General features: G+C 40.3%; 1 protein-coding gene across 3 annotated transcripts in view; it reads left to right on the forward strand.

The window, feature by feature from the left end:
* The window catches only part of NOD2 (nucleotide binding oligomerization domain containing 2), a 1141123-nt gene that overhangs the window by 738630 nt on the left and 386495 nt on the right, over window positions 1-15998 (forward strand). For all 3 annotated transcript variants that reach the window (XM_044081989.1, XM_044081990.1, XM_044081991.1), the window contains one exon: window positions 3881-3964. In XM_044081989.1, coding sequence (XP_043937924.1) covers window positions 3881-3964 — 84 coding nt within the window. The remainder of the gene's footprint in view (window positions 1-3880; window positions 3965-15998) is intronic.

Consider the following 15998-nt stretch of genomic DNA (forward strand, 5'->3'; position numbering starts at 1 on the left):
CAGTGGGAAAGCTGCGTGGTAGTGGGGAAGTCTTGGAGAGTGACTAATGCTAATTAGCCATGTGCTGTCCACCAGTAATGGTAGTGGCTCCAGATGGATTCAGTGGACATCTTCTTCTTCTTTCGGCTGCTGTCATTAGGGGTCGCCACAGTAGATCAACTGTTTCCATTTCTTCCTGTCCTCTGCATCTTGCTCTGTCACACCAACCACCTGCATGTCCTCTCTCACCACATCCGTAAACCTTATCTTAGGCCTCCATCTTTTCCTGTTACCTGGCAGCTTCATCCTTAGCATCTTTTTCCCAATATACCCTGCATCCCTCCTCAGCACATGTCCAAACCAATGTAATCTTACCTCTGTGGCTTTGTCTCTAAACCTTCCAACCTGGGCTGACCCTCTAATATACTTATTCCTAATCCTGTCCATCCTCGTCACATCCAGTGCAAATCTTAACATCTTCAACTCTGCCATGTCAAGCTCTGACTCCTGCCTTTTTGTCAGTGCCACTGTCTCCAACCCATATAACATAGCTGGTGTCACTACCCTCTTGTAGACCTGCCCTTTCACTCTTACTGGTACTTGTCTGTCACAAATCAGTCCTGACACTCTTCTCCACCCACTCCATCCTGCCTGTACTCTCTTCTTCACCTCTCTTCCACACTCACCATTACTCTGAACTGTTGATCCCAAGTATTTAAACTCATCCACCTTCGCCACCTCTACTCCCTGCATCCTCACCATTCCTCTATCCTCCCTCTCATTCACACACATATATTCTGTCTTAGTCCTGCTGACCTTCATTCCTCTTCTCACTCGAGCATATCTCCACCTCTCCAGGGTCTCCTCCACCTGTTCCCTACTCTCACTACAGATCACAATGTCATCTGCAAACATCATAGTCCACGGGAACTCCTGTCTGATCTCGTCTGTCAACCTGTCCATCACCATTGCAAATAAGAAAGGGCTCAGAGTAGATCCTTGATGTAATCCCACCTCCACCTTAAATGCATCCGTCACTCCTACCGCAGACCTTACCACTGTCACACTACCCTCGTACATATCCTGTACCATACTTCTCTGACACTTCCGACTTCCTCATACAATACCACAACTCCTCTCTAGGTACCCTGTCATATGCTTTTTCTAAGTCCACAGAGACACAATGCAACTCCTTCTGACCTTCCCTGTACTTCTCCATCAACACTCTCAGAGCAAACATCGCATCTGTAGTGCTCTTTCCTAGCATGAAACCATACTGCTGATCACTAATCATCACGTCCCTTCTTAACCAGCTTCCACTACTCTTTCCCTTATCTTCATGCTGTGACTGATCAGTTTAATCGCTCTGTAGTTACTACAGCTCTGCACATCACCCTTATTCTTAAAAATCGGTACCAAAACACTTTTTCTCCATTCCTCAGGCATCCTGTCAGTTTCCAAGATTTCATTAAACAATCTGGTTAAAAACTCCACTGCCATTTCACCTAAACACCTCCATGCTTCCACAGGTATGTCAGCGGACATATTCAGGGAATTGTTTTCCTAAGTTCATGTTCTTTTAAGAAGAAAACATGAATGTCATCTTTTGATGGTATTTTCAGATTCACTTCTGTGTGAGCAGTAATGTCTCATGCCATATCTACAAATATAGTAAAGGTGTGTGCGTCATTGTATGGATGTATGTATGTGCATGTCTTGGAGCATGGATGTGCTGAATGGATGTATATATGTGTGTGCATGTGTGTGTGTTTGTGTTTGTGTGACTGTCTGTCTGGGTGGTCACCCTGCATAATGAAGTATGGAAAGCCAGTTGTGTGTGTGTCAGAGAGAGAGAACATGAAAGTGTGTGAGTGAGTGTTTCCATGTGATTGTGTACAGATGTTATGCAACTTGTTTTTGGCTTCATAATTGTGTGTCTGTCTGTACACACACGTGTCGGGGAATGCCTTGGCAACAGCATTGCATAGGATGGCGTGAAATATTTAGTTCAAACACATGAAAATGATCCACTCATGGGGACTTTTTCTGTGTGGCTTCACTGTCTCTGAATCAGGGATTCCCTCCACCATGCTACTTAGCCAGGTCCTGTTAACCACTTAGTGCAGATGGAAAGAATCTCATCAAATCCCACAGTTTGAATCTTGAAAGGTGTCCGATATGGATGTCATTTCAGTTTTCATTTAATTTCTTGTTGCTTCATCATTTATTTCCTTTTCCAATTTTGCTTATTTTTAGTCCCTGTGCTGTGTTGCAAAATGTAAATAAAGTGATTTTTGCATGCCATAACTTTAAAGAAACACACACACACACACACACACACACACACACACACACACACACACACACACACACACACACACACACGAGCACACGTACCATGCTAGACTAGTATTCTTAACCATAATAGTTGTGACCTAGGATTCCCTTTAAGCCCACATTACAGCATCAGTTTTGTCATCTAACAGATTAGATATCATGTGCCTTTTCACTTGTGTCTGATGTATGTTTGAAAGTATAACAGCATACTTTGTAACTGAACTTATTACTTTATCAGCTAACCCTGCATATCAGAAAACCTTCAATTTCAAAACTTTACCTTTTGTGAATAACATCAGAATTATTAAATTAGAATTTAAATATAATTATACAGCTGCTTCAGTTTTCCGTTGCCTTTTTCTACATCTGATGACCACAGTTACTACTGTCCTTTCTGCAACTGTTTTTTATAAAGCGTTTACCATAATGATGCTTGCAGTCTAAAATACTTTGAATGACATTTTCTGCTATATTGACTGGAATATCAGTTTGTTTTCACATTTGTCATGTCAGAGTTGCCAATAAGTGGAAGCCATCTTTTTTTGGAACTGTTATATGATCCCTTTGATATCCCTTTTTGGGTTTCAGAAAGTGGCAACTTCAGCATAACCTGATGACATTGAAGGCTGAGGTGCTACCTAATACAACTATTTGGGAAGTAACTCATTATTTGGAGAGGCAGAAGATTACTTTGCTTTTTGGTTCCTAGCATACCTCTCAACTGTCCAGATTTTCGCAAAATCTCCAGATTTTGCCTCATATTTTGGTCTGTTGCTCATAAAATGTTTGTTTTTTTGGCAAATCATTGAAAATTGAAATCTTTAAATTACACTAAATAATGACAAACATTTTAGTCTCAGATTTCACATCCTTCAGAAAATACATAATAATGCAAAACCTGTTATTCTAGCTACTTTCTAAGTTTATAGGAGGAATATTTGAAATCTGTCCCCATTTTTGGACCTTTGTCCCCCTATATTTAGTTTTGTCCTGATTTCTTGCACTGAGAGGTTGAGAGGTATGGTTCCTAGGAAGGATGTGATAATGTGTATGTGTATATTTGTATTTTTTTGTGTATGTGTTTTGTAAGTGTAGGTGGGTACATGTGTCTTTGTTAGGGGTGAAAAAGAATTGACAAAAAAGTGACATATGAAAACAAATGCTTATTTTGTGTGTGTGTGTGTGTGTGTGTGTGTGTGTGTGTGTGTGTGTGTGTGTGTGTGTGTGTGTGTGTGTGTGTGTGTGTGTGCTTACACATAATCCCTCATGCTCCCTTCCTTGTAGATGTTCCTTCAAGATTTCTGCTTCTATCATTTGCCAGCACTTAAATGCCTTCCCTACGTTTTGTTATGAACTCTACTGATTGGAAACTGTTCTCCCTACCCAATCCACTCATGAATCTTAGAAACAAGTAAGTGAGAGGGATGTAGTTATTGATTATTGGAGGTAAAACAGTGACAGAGATTTGATTGTCTTCTTGAGTCAGCAAAATTGTTAAACGTATATTGACACTTCCATTTTACATTCAACTCTTTGTTGTTTTTTTCTGTTTCTTTTTCTTCAGTTTACGGAACAACAATATATCTGATGATGGTATCGCTAAACTTCTTGAAAGAGTCCTTCAGTGTCCTGACTTTAATAAGATTGCGTAAGTACAAATATTAACTTTGCTAACTTTAATCTGTTTATTTTTTAAAAAGCGGTACCCTGGAGTAATATGCTAAGTTGAAGTAGTTTCATAATGTGATTAGTTGGTTGCAGCATGTTTGTTGTGAGGTAACTTCATAGTGAGAGAGTTAGGTGAAGGGTTTGGGTGATGAGTTAACGTTGCAGTGTGACAGTTTGCTGCAGGGTGTTTTGTGCAAGGTAGCTTCATTGTGCAACATTTGGGTGCCGTGTGTTTCTGGTGAGGCAACTTCATAATGTGACAGTTGGGTGCAGGTTTTGGATATTGAGGTAGCTTCATAATGCGACAGTTGGGTGCAGGGTTTGGGTGTTGAGGTAGCTTCATAATGCGACAGTTGGGTGCAGGGTTTAGGTGACAAGGTAACTTCATAGTATGACAGTTGGGTGAACTGTATGGGTGGTTTGGTGGATTGAAAGTGTAACAGTTGGACATAGGGTGTGGGTGGTAGAACAAGAGCTACAGTGCAACATAGTAACAGTATTAAACAGCAGGCAGGAAAAGCTGTACAGCACCATGCATACAGAGCAGTAAGTTATCCAGGAAATAAAGCTTCTTTCACACCTTGCTAATGTGTCTTCATGAGTGCAGATGTAAATACAGCAGCAGCAGGACACAGCTCTTAAGCGGAGGGCTAACAAGAATGAAGAATGTCACTATCAACTCAGGAAGTGAATACCAGGAAGTAATCACTCGTGTATATAACTGTATAACTGTCAACCTTTTAGCAGCATTCACAACTATTACTAGGATTATATTAACTAAGTGTCCTTCTTTGTCATTTTTTTCTTTTTGACCTTTTCTCCCAGGGTCTCCACTGAAAATGGGCCTTTGCTCAGCCAGGCTAACCTGGTCAACAAATGTAAAAATAAAAATAAAATAAATAAAAGGAGTTATTGAGCAGTGCTTAAACCAGCTGATGCATCGTTTGCCCACATTCACTACTGGACATAAGTGCTATCTGAATGCAAAAATTCCAAAAAGTGTTCGTAGTCAGTTGTAAAGTGCATGGATTTTTGAAGACTGAGTTGCTCAATAACTAAAATGCACATTGCCTTCTTGACTCAGTCCTTATCTCTGGCTTTTAGCATATTGTTTGTAAAAAGCTTTACTCATGTTATTGATATCCAAATGCATATGCCAAAGATTTAGAAAATAAACACAGTCAGCATTTAGGTTCATAAGTTCATAGGTGTATACTAGGCTAATGGCCCTGGAGCCTATATAAGTTTAGCCCAAGAAGATTCCCTGGCATTATGCCGCCCAAAGTTAGTTCCCAGTGCCCCTGTCAAGCAAGGCCACTGAAGTGATTCCCGGGGTGAACTTCCTATTGCCCATCCACTTGGCAAGATTTCTCTTAAAGAGAGCCAGTGAAGTGCTCTGCTTGATGTGAATGGGAAGTTTGTTCCAGAGTATGGGAAGTCTCTGGGTTAGGAACCTGTCCCTCCAGCATGCTTTGTTTATTGTGGTAATGAGGTTTAGGTCCCTAGAGCGTGTGGCATGGAGGGATTGGGATTTTTTTAGGTGTAGCATATCTATCAACTCTGGGTCAGACATGGCTTTGTAGTTCAAGCAGAGATCACCTCTAAGCAGGCGATAAGAGACAGAGTATAACTGGAGTTTTTTTGAGTCTGTCCATGTAGGGCATGCGTCTAAGGCCTAAGATCCTCTTAGTGAGGTATTTTTGTGGCCTTTCCAATTGTTGTAGGTGTCTAGTGAGGTACATACCAAATGGGGCGTTGTATTTTATAATAGCTCTAATGAGGGACAAGTGGAGAGGGATTATGACTTCTTTCTTCCTGGATGAGAAATCTTTTATAATGAGATGTGCCACATAGAAGGACTTTCTGACTACAGTGGCAATTTGGTTATCAAAGGAGAGGTTGCTGTCAACCTGTGTCCCCAGGTCACTTATCACACCTTCAGTGTTTAGTGGATTACCGCCTATGTGGTAGTTCATGGGCACCAAATTTTTCCTAAAGGGAATGACAATGCACTTTTTGGCATTGAGCTTAAGGCCATAGTTCTGGCACCAGTCAGTGGTGTAAGTGAGACCTTTTTGTAGAATGTCTACATCAGATGAAGAATCAATAATGGCTCCCAGTTTGCAATCATCTGCGACCTTGGTCAGCCAGACTCCCTTCGTAATGACTTGAACTTCAGTGAAGTAGATGCCAAACAGGAGAGAACCTGTGGGACACCACTTGTAACTGGTCGGTAGTCAGATTTGAAGTCCGCTACTTTTACAGTGTGGGTTCTATCAGTGAGCCAGTTGGCAACCCATCTTATGACATAGGGGTTTATGCCTAGTTTAGTGAGTCTATCTATGATTCCTGAGTGAGGGATGGTGTTGAAGGCCTTGGCAAGATCTGGGTAGGCTGTGTGAACTACCTTGCCCTCATCCACAGCTCTGGTGACAGACTCGAAGAAGTCTAACAGGTTCAGCAGGCATGATCTACCTTTCACAAACCCAAATGGCATGGGGTCCAGAGTTTGGAGATTCCCTATGTCCTTATTTATAAGGTCCATGATGATGAGCTCCATAGCCTTACATATCAGACTCGTCAGACTAATGGGGCGGTAGTTCCCAGGGTCTGTAGTCGCTTCCCCTTTGTGGAGTGGGATGACCATAACAGTGCACCATTTGGTAAGAACAAAGCCTGAAATGAGGCTGTGATTGAACAGGGTACTCAGGTGTGGTGCCAGTTCACTTTGCAATTCATGTAGAACACAGCCAGGGATATTATCAGGTCCCATGGAAGCTGTATTCTTGGCTTTGGACAGTGCAGGTTTTACCTGTGTAGCTGTGATAATAGGGACTTGGCATTCCTCAGGTATTGTGATAGGCCCTTTAGGGGATGAAAGGGGGTAAAGTTCACACCAAACCTTCTGACCAATATGTTGGCAATATCAGTTGGTTCTGTATATGTATTGCCATTGTGCTGTAACTCAGGGCAGATCTGAGTATTGCCATGTAGATTCTTGACATAACTATAGAATGCCTTGTGGTTGTCTTTAAAATCTGCAACAATTTTGTTTTCATAGCTAGCTTTAGAGGATTTGATGATGGATCTCAAGGGAGTTTTTCCAGTCTTGAGAATTCACCCTTTTCTGCAACAGTTTTTTCCTTCTATTGCAGAGTTTGTTTATGGTGGGGAACCACCAGATTGGCTTCTTTTTTTGGAGGAGAGTGTCTTGGTTCTGTTTGGTATGGCCCGTTCCATGCACTTATTTATGTGCTCATACAGTGCTTTGGTTTATGATTCAGCAGTCATGCACCTATTTTCCATTTGCATGGATATCGTGAAGTTATCCACCTCTGTTTTTAGAAGCCCAAAATTGGCTTTGGAGAAGTTTTTTATGGTGGTTTCCTTTAGTGGGGGGGTGTGGATATCCATGGTGATTAGCTTGTGGTCAGATCTGACCAGGGAGGAGCTGATTACTGGTGTAGAGCAATGGACACCCATGTTAGTAATGACCAGGTCAAGGATGCTTCTACCCCTGTTGGGGGTAAGAATGAGTTGGTCCAGAAAGTTGGAATTAATGAATTCCAGAAAACGTTGGGCAAGTGTGTTGGTACATGAGTAATTCTCCCAGTTAATGGAGGGGTAGTTAAAGTCTCCCAGTATAAGGGTATTGGGTTGTAACCTAACATTTTCCAGTGTGTTTAAGAATGTGGAGTGGGAGTCTTGGGACATGGTGGGGGATTTATAGCAGGCTACAACCTGGATTGCAGTTTTACCCAGTGTTATTTGTACCTGAAGTATCTCTGATGCATTATGTTGGGCTACTAGTCTGGAGGTGTGCATATCCTTTATGAATATGGAGACACCACCGCCTTTAGTGCTTGGGATTTTGCTCTACTGTTTATGTTACAGCAGTCTGCTCTTCTTCCGGGTATCCAGCTGTAACACATGGGATACAGAATGATTTCTTTTGTGCACTCTGTTTGTGAGAATGACACTAAGCAACAGCTTGTTTGGACTGTGACTTATAACCCTCTTTGAACCTTGAAAGACATATACCTTCACATAGCTATGTATGCATCCCTGTCCTAGAGATATGTTATGTGTTTGTTGCATGTGTTAACACTTCACCACAATTCACAGCAGCATATCCCAGACTCTGTTGTATAGTCCCATTACAGAACACAATACACAGATTTGTGAGTCTTGGAGTATGCCGCAGTGTTCCATTTGCATACCAAATGCATATAGGGAATCCAGCTGGTATGTAGTTGTGCATATTGAAACTCTATTGTGCACGAGTCCCTTTATGAATTGTGCTGGGCCATGGTACATGCCCTTGATCAGTACCTTGACAGCAGATGATAATGAGCAGACCTTTTTCAAGCATTTAATAGTGTTTACCTCCTAAATCAGTCAGGGCCATGCAAGATGAAGCTGGTATAATTTTGTCTACCCATCCAGTCACCAAGAATCGCTTTAAGGGTAGTATTTTTGTTTGATCTCTAGTGGTAACTTATTCCATAGGCAAGGAATACGTTGATGTTAGAAAAGTATCCCTCCAGTGAGTCTTGTTCATTTCTTGGTGTAGATTTGTGTCCTTAGTGTGGGTGTGTGTAGAGCCACTGGTTTTACAAAGAAATAGGAGGTGAAGTTAGACATGATTCGGTGTAGTCTCGAAGTGTAGACATGGTGATTTTTTTGCACCTTTTCATTATTTGCCTTTTTTTGTTATGCAGTTTATTAATATGGGGGTTCCACCTAAGAGGTTCATTTCTGAATTTAATATTGTATTTAGGATGGATGGGTACTGTCTTTTCTATGCAACTGTTCAGGTGCTGGTAAAAGTGAGTTCAGCAGCCCTCTCAGATGGGTCCATCTACAAGGGATTATTGGAAATTTTGCATAAGTTTTCTACTAGCTGAAGTAGGATTGCCTTAAAGTCTCTAAAGTTGGTCTTGTTTGGTGGTGGGGCAGTACAACGAGGCCGGAAAGCGAAGATGACTGATTAGTGATCATATTTATCCAGGCATGAAGAGATGAGGGGTGGGGCGCAGGTGGGAGTTAACGTGGTAAGGATAAGGTCAAGGAAATAGTACCTCTAGGGGGTAGTTTCACAATTTTCTCCATTTGATTGGTATTAATGTCTAGGAAATGCTCAGCATAAGTATATTTAGAGGTGTAAGTGTGCCAATTAATGCTTGGATAATTGAAGTCCCCTAATAAGAAAGTATTCGGTTTGATATTTAATGCTCAATTATGTTGAGATAATTTATGTGACCTTTGGGTGACAGTTATGGGAATGTGTAGCTAGCAATGAAACAAGAATGAGTTGGATCTCCAGGAGCTCTAAGTTAAGACTGTGGATAATTTTATGTGAAGTTATGGTATTACAAACAAATGTAGATAACTCCCTCTCAGTTACCCAAAGGTCTGAAGTTATGGTAAATCCTGGTGTAGAGGGAGTATTGTCACTACACTGAAACCATTTCTTTGTAACTCTACAAATATGGATGAGTTTGAGTTGCAGAAGGGTCTGGACTTCTGCCATATTTCTATTTAGACTATTTAGACTCCAATTTGCTGCTATCCAAATTTGTGTTTGAGTTTTCTATGTAGGAATGTCCAGTAGGTGGATTCTGCATAAAAAGGCACTAAATTGGCAGCAGAAGCTTTAGCTAATATGTTGAAACCCTGCTATAAAAGGTGTAAGCCATCTCTAGCAAAACAGGAACTCTTATCCACCATATGTAATCCCAGGGTGATACATACTGGATCTCCTGTATATATTCATAAGTTTATGCTAGACTAACGCTCAGTGGGACCTTTATAAGCCTAGCCATGCAAACCAAAAATATCCCATGAGGTATTGTGCCTTTGGGGTTATTTTAATGAGTATATATTAATTAGGGCATGATTTAATGGCTGCCACTGTCCATCAGAGACATAGGTGTCAGACCAGGGGTGAATTTCAGATTTCCTAACCACTGGTCCAGGTTGAACATGAACGGGGCTATGGAAGGAGTCTACTTCACATGAATTGGGAAGCCTATTCTAGAGAATGTGGATTCTCAGAGATATGTAACTGTCCCTCCAACATGCCCTATTTAAGTCATAATCAAAGTTTAGATCCTTAGATATAGTAGTTCTAGTGCTGCTTGTTTTTCAGATATGCAAAAGGTCCATCGGAATGGGATCCAAGGATGGCTTGTATGCCAGACAAAAATCACCTCTCAGCAGTCTGTAGGAAATGGAGTATAGAGATAGGGCTTTGAGATGATCTGCATTGGACATTTTTTTTATGTCCTGTATTCTTTTTGTGAGAAACTTCTCTGGACATTCTAGTTGTTGCATGTACATGGTCAGATACATACAGACGGCTGCTTTATATGATGGGTCTGATGATGGCTGAGTACAGTGGCACGATGACTTCCCTGGACCTGGATGCCATGTCCTTACTTATAAGTTGAGCAATTTAGAATGATTTTCTTAAAACTTTAGACACATATTGATCAAAAGCCAGGTTACTATCTACATCAGTTCAAAACTCCATGACTACTGTGACTACTTTTAGGGATGTTATATCAGTGAGGTAATTGGAATGACACCAACTACTTAGCCAATTGTTAAAGCCAATTGTCTTGTCTTTGTCGCTAGATATCATTCTTGGTAAAGGCAATATACTACTCTAGACCAGTGTATTTCCTGCCTCTAGTTCCATCATGTCTGTATATGTCCTTCTGGATGGAGCACCTCAGGTCATTCAAGCCCACATGGGGCTACTACAAGGTTATAGTCATGTCTGTCTATGTTAGCGGACCTTAGGACCCTTGTAGCATCAGGGATCTTGGTGCTGGACAAGCAGCTTATAGTCACCCTGCTATCCAACCTTTTTATTATAGCATTTTTTATGTTTATAAGATGACTATTTGAAATTTTTCCTTATTTTGGGACTGTGTAATACCCTGTTAGTGCTTTGTCCATGTTTTTTGTGCTAAGGTTGACATATGGTACCGTGGTAACACAGCATGTTATTCTAGCTTCTAGCAAGATTATATAAGCAATGTTTAAATGTGTGTGGTTTTTCCCTTTTTTGACCCACCAACCTATTTTTTTTTTTTTTTTCCTTCTTGTGCTGTAAGTTTGAGATGCATCTGAGTGAGTAGCAGATTTTTTTTACAAGGAGCTGAGAGCAGGGGAAGAAAGTTTAGTGCTAATACACAACAGGCTGTGTGCTGCTTTTTGATGCAGAAGGTTATTGGTTCTACTCAATTTATTCACCACAGGGGCATCAGACTTTATTGTTCGATGAAACCATGAAATGTAAAGGTGATTTGCTAGCACAAACCTTCATTACAGATTTATTTGCTATCCACTGTGGCGAGAGTGGAGTCCAGATGCATAACTATGATTAAAACATATCCCTATGTGAAGATTGACTTGGATGAGTGGGCCTTGGGTGAGCTCTGTCGATTTGCAGTATGTGTGAGTGGAAAAGGTGCAGATGTTGTGCTGTGTGCTGGACTGTGCTGGGATGTTTTACAGTGAGTTCTAGGAGGCTTTGGCAAACTTATCTTTACAACCTCAGAATATGTTACTCATGTAGTACTGTGCTGTGAGTGTTATGATGTAGTGGAGGTATGAAGCTTACCAACTGTGGGCTGATATAATAGGATTGCCTCCATTATTTAAATATGTACATCTCCCATAGGTTGTACTGACAACTGGCAGGCAGTAGTGAATAACTGGTAAGCATGAAACAGCTGCTCCATTATCTTACCACACCTAATGCAAGACTATCCACAGATGTGGTGACAGTAGACTGTTGAGCCACATTGCCAGAGAGTGGAGGTCTGGTGCTTGTATAGTACTCAGGGAGGGGAGGGGGTTGAGGAAAACTACTATAGTAGACCCTGAAGATTTATGGATGAAGTATTTTAATGATATACCCTGAAGATAGATTAGATGTTTGCCATACCGCTCATCCTGTTAGCACAAGAAATCTGGATAAAGCCAAAAATAAAGGGGAGAATGGTCCAAAATAGGAACAGATTTTAAATATTGCTCTTATAAACTTAGAAAGTTGCTAGGTTAACAGGATTTGCATTCATTTGTATTTACAAAATGATATGAAGTCTGAATCTCAAATATCTGTCATTATACATTGACTTTAATCCTCAGTAAATTGCAAGAAAACCACAAATTCTATGAGGGACAGACTAAAACATATTGAACAAAAATCTGGACATTCTGTGAAAAACTGGGCAGTTGATTTATATGTAATATAGCAGTACTTACTGAAAAGACAATTAGATTTATCAGTAATGATGAATAGTGGTTTATCACCCATTGGCTACTACCTGGCCACTACGAGTGTTTGTCTTACCACAGCTTCACACAGCTAGGAATCAGTACACCTTTGCTTCTTCTCTCACCAAAAGCAAAATTGTAACACTAATCCCAAGATGAGAAGTGGGCTCACAGGTCTTTAATGATCAGCAGTCTTGTCCCAGATTTTTCAGGGGTCTGTAGGCCTGTTGTAGCCTTCTCCTGATAGATGCCTTGGATAACAGACTAATCAGGAAAGTCTCATATTCATACACTGTCCAATTAGAAACAGTCAGGGATTAATGATCCTCTGCTGCTACTCCCACCAGGAGCAAAACAGTATTACCATTCCCAAACAGACTCTTAAGAAGCGATTATCAGTTTTTCCAGCGATCAGTAGTGACTGGGAAGTCTGGGAAATAAAGTCTCCATGTGCTCCCCTTCCTCTCACCAGGAACAAAACAGAAGCACTAATTTAAAGTGATTACTGAGACTTAGAATGTAGGTTGTCAGTGATAGATAGTCTTGCCCCAGATGTTGCAGATTTTAACGGTAAGAATGAAAAAATGTGTCAATGTTCTAAGAACTGCAGTGTGCACTCAGGAGTTAAAAGATTTGAAAGAGAAAGTAATAACTTAGTCTTAGCGGTCTAAAGAGAGAGCTACTAGTTTTAAAACAACAAGGCAGATTGGAATGGAAGCACACATTATTCTGGCTCTCTGGAATACAGTGGGAGGGCAAATAAATTCAAATAACTTAAAGAGGAGTGATGTCACAAAATTGTGTGCTTACTGACTGACAACAGCCATTGAAAGGCAAGAGAAAAGGAATTATGTGATCAAATTAACATAGGGGTAAAGAACTAGCGAGACAAGAGTGTAAGAACACAACAGCATGTGGGAGAGTAGGAAAAAATATATTTTCTGTGATTCACAAGAGAAGCAGCTTTGATTTCTTTTTCTAATTTAAGTATGCAGTAGAAAACAGAATACAGTTAAAAACCATTGCAGTGAAAATACACCACAACATACAAAATACAAGAATGCAATTTACGGAATAACAAACCAACCTTTCCATTCACCACAGTTTATGGCATAGTTTGAGTGAACTTTTTCCATTTATAAGTTCATAGATAAGTAGTAGGCTAGCTGCCATTGCAGGCCATTTTAAGCCTAGCCAGTTTCTTTTTTTGTGCTCAAATTAACCTGTCCCATTTGAACAGAGACTGGCCTTATCCATCCCGTGGTTGATAGTTATATATCACCCTCCAAATTATCACTAACTGGGATCACATTGTAGATAATTTGAGGGAACTCATGCATATGGGATAAAGCATTTCGGAGCTGCCTCTGTCCATTCGTAGTTCAGGGAGCAGCCCTGCAGTAAATTTTCTGTTTCCCATCCATAAATCCAACTTACAATTGAAATGAACAGGCATGAGCACTGTTTTATGTGGATGGGAAATCTGTTCCAGAGCAGCAGTATCCTTTGCAGTGTACACCTTTTCCTCCAAACCATTTTGTTGGTGTTGCAGAACAGGTTTAGATCCTTCCTTGTACCGAGTATTTCTGGTGTCATTTGGCTTACAGATGTGCAGTAAATCTATAAGTGTTGGTTCAGAGGAGGCCTTGTATGTCAGACATGGGTCATCTCTTAGCAGTCTGTAAGATATAGAGAAGGCTTTGAGTCTTGTAAAGAAGACAAATTCTAACAAAAAGCTACAGATAAGAGTAAATTTCAAGCTAAGCAGCTTCTTCTCTTCTGGCATTATATACGTGCGTTTCCTGTCAGCTTATATCATTTCACTTTGTTTTAATTTTAATTTTCTTTTTTATTTAATTTAATTATTTCGAGCTCTTCTTCTGTTATTCTTTAGTTGCCCTTGTCTTCACATCCTTCATTTGTAACTTGCACTACTGCAGTGTTGAACAGTCCAGCAGTAATCTGGTAGTTTGTCCAGAGTTATATATGCCTTTATCTTGGCTTCAGAGTAATGGTTTACATTGTCTGACACGTCTAAGAAAATGTGTTCTGATTCTTGTAGCATGCATTTCTTTGTTATCATCTCTAACGCTGATACTGTCAGTCTATCAACTCTTGTAATGCTTAGTAGCTCAAACGCTGTCTGTGCACTTCTTACAGTGTGACGTTATTTTATGGGTGTTTTGTTCAAATATTATTAGGCTAGGAATCTCCACAGTCATCTGTCGTGTTTTCTTTTTGCTTAAGCTTTTAACTTTCCCTGCTTTATCTTTCTGTATTATATACCTTTATTTCTGTGAAACTTGTAGTCTTAAGTCTTTTTATGAAACATTTCTAAAAGCTGCTTAGCTTGAAATTTACTCTTATCTGTAGCTTTTTGTTAGAATTTGTCTTCTTTATCACAGAGAAAACATTTTTTTGCAGTTATATAAAGTAATACAATGAAGTGTACCCATTTTATTTATTTTTTTGTTTTTCATTTTAGACACAACTGTGTTTAAAAGAAACTTGAATTAGACATATTAGTAGATAAGAGATACGTATTCATAGATATTAACAGCCATTTTAAACAGTTATATGTTTATAGTTGGTTACTAGGCTATCTGCCTAAGACTCACTTTAAACCTAACCAAGCTTACCTCAAACTTAACAAAATATTGCTGATGTGTCAATACCCCAAGGAAATTTATGGTTATTATATAGGCTTGTTTGCATCCAGTGCTCACAGGCTGCCCTACCCATTACAGACATAGGTACCAAGTTAGGGGTAGATTTGTGATTTCCCTTCCATTGGTCCAAGTTACGTTTGAGTAGAGTTAGGGATGAGCTTTGCTACACATGGCTGGGAAGCCTGTTCCAGAGAAGGGGTATCACTAAATATGCCTGTCCCTCCAGCATGTCTTGTTTATGTTTCAGACAAAATTTAGATCCTTATAAAGGGTATTTCTGATGCTGTTTGTTTTGAGGTGAGCAACAAATCCATAACTGTAGAATCAGGGGATGCCTTGTAGGCTAGGCATAGATCGCTGCTCGGCAGTCTGTAGGAGACTGAGCACAGGGTTAGAGCTTTCAGGAACTCCATGTAGAACTTATTGTTTACTCCATGTAACCCCTGTGGTCTCTCAAGCCCTTGCAAGTGCCTGATGAGGTACATGTTGAAAGGTGCATTGTACTCAATGATTCATCTGATGAGAGCCAATTACAGCGGAATAATGGCCTTCTTGGACCAGGATGTCATGCCCTTACTTCTGAATTGTACAATGTAAAATGTTTTTCTCACCCCAGTACATGTGTTGGTCAAATATCAGGTTACTTTCAACAAGCATTCCCAGACCCTGACCACTAATTCACTTTTAGGGCTGTATTACCAATGTGGCAATTTCCAGGTTTGGATGTCTTTCCAAAGGGTACTATTGTGCATTTTTTTGAATTGCATTTTAGTTTGTGGCTCTGGCACCAGATGTTTGTCTCATCAGGACCTCTTGAACAGTATTTGTGTTTTTATGAGATTTGGTGACCATACCTAGTTTGTAGTCATTTGCATAATTTGCCAACCAGAGGCCCTTGATGTTTGCATTGACGAAGCGTGGCTAGGTTTACAGTGGCTCGCAAGGGCAGTTAGCTTAGTACTAACCTATGAACCTATATAAAAAGGAGTGGCTCCAGCACTCCAGCACTGATCCCTGTGAGACTACAGTAGTTACTGACCTCTTTGTGGAGAT

This window comes from Protopterus annectens, chromosome 8.part1, assembly GCF_019279795.1.
Source record: "Protopterus annectens isolate FY-2018-M chromosome 8.part1, PAN1.0, whole genome shotgun sequence".
Classification (NCBI taxonomy): domain Eukaryota; kingdom Metazoa; phylum Chordata; order Ceratodontiformes; family Protopteridae; genus Protopterus; species Protopterus annectens.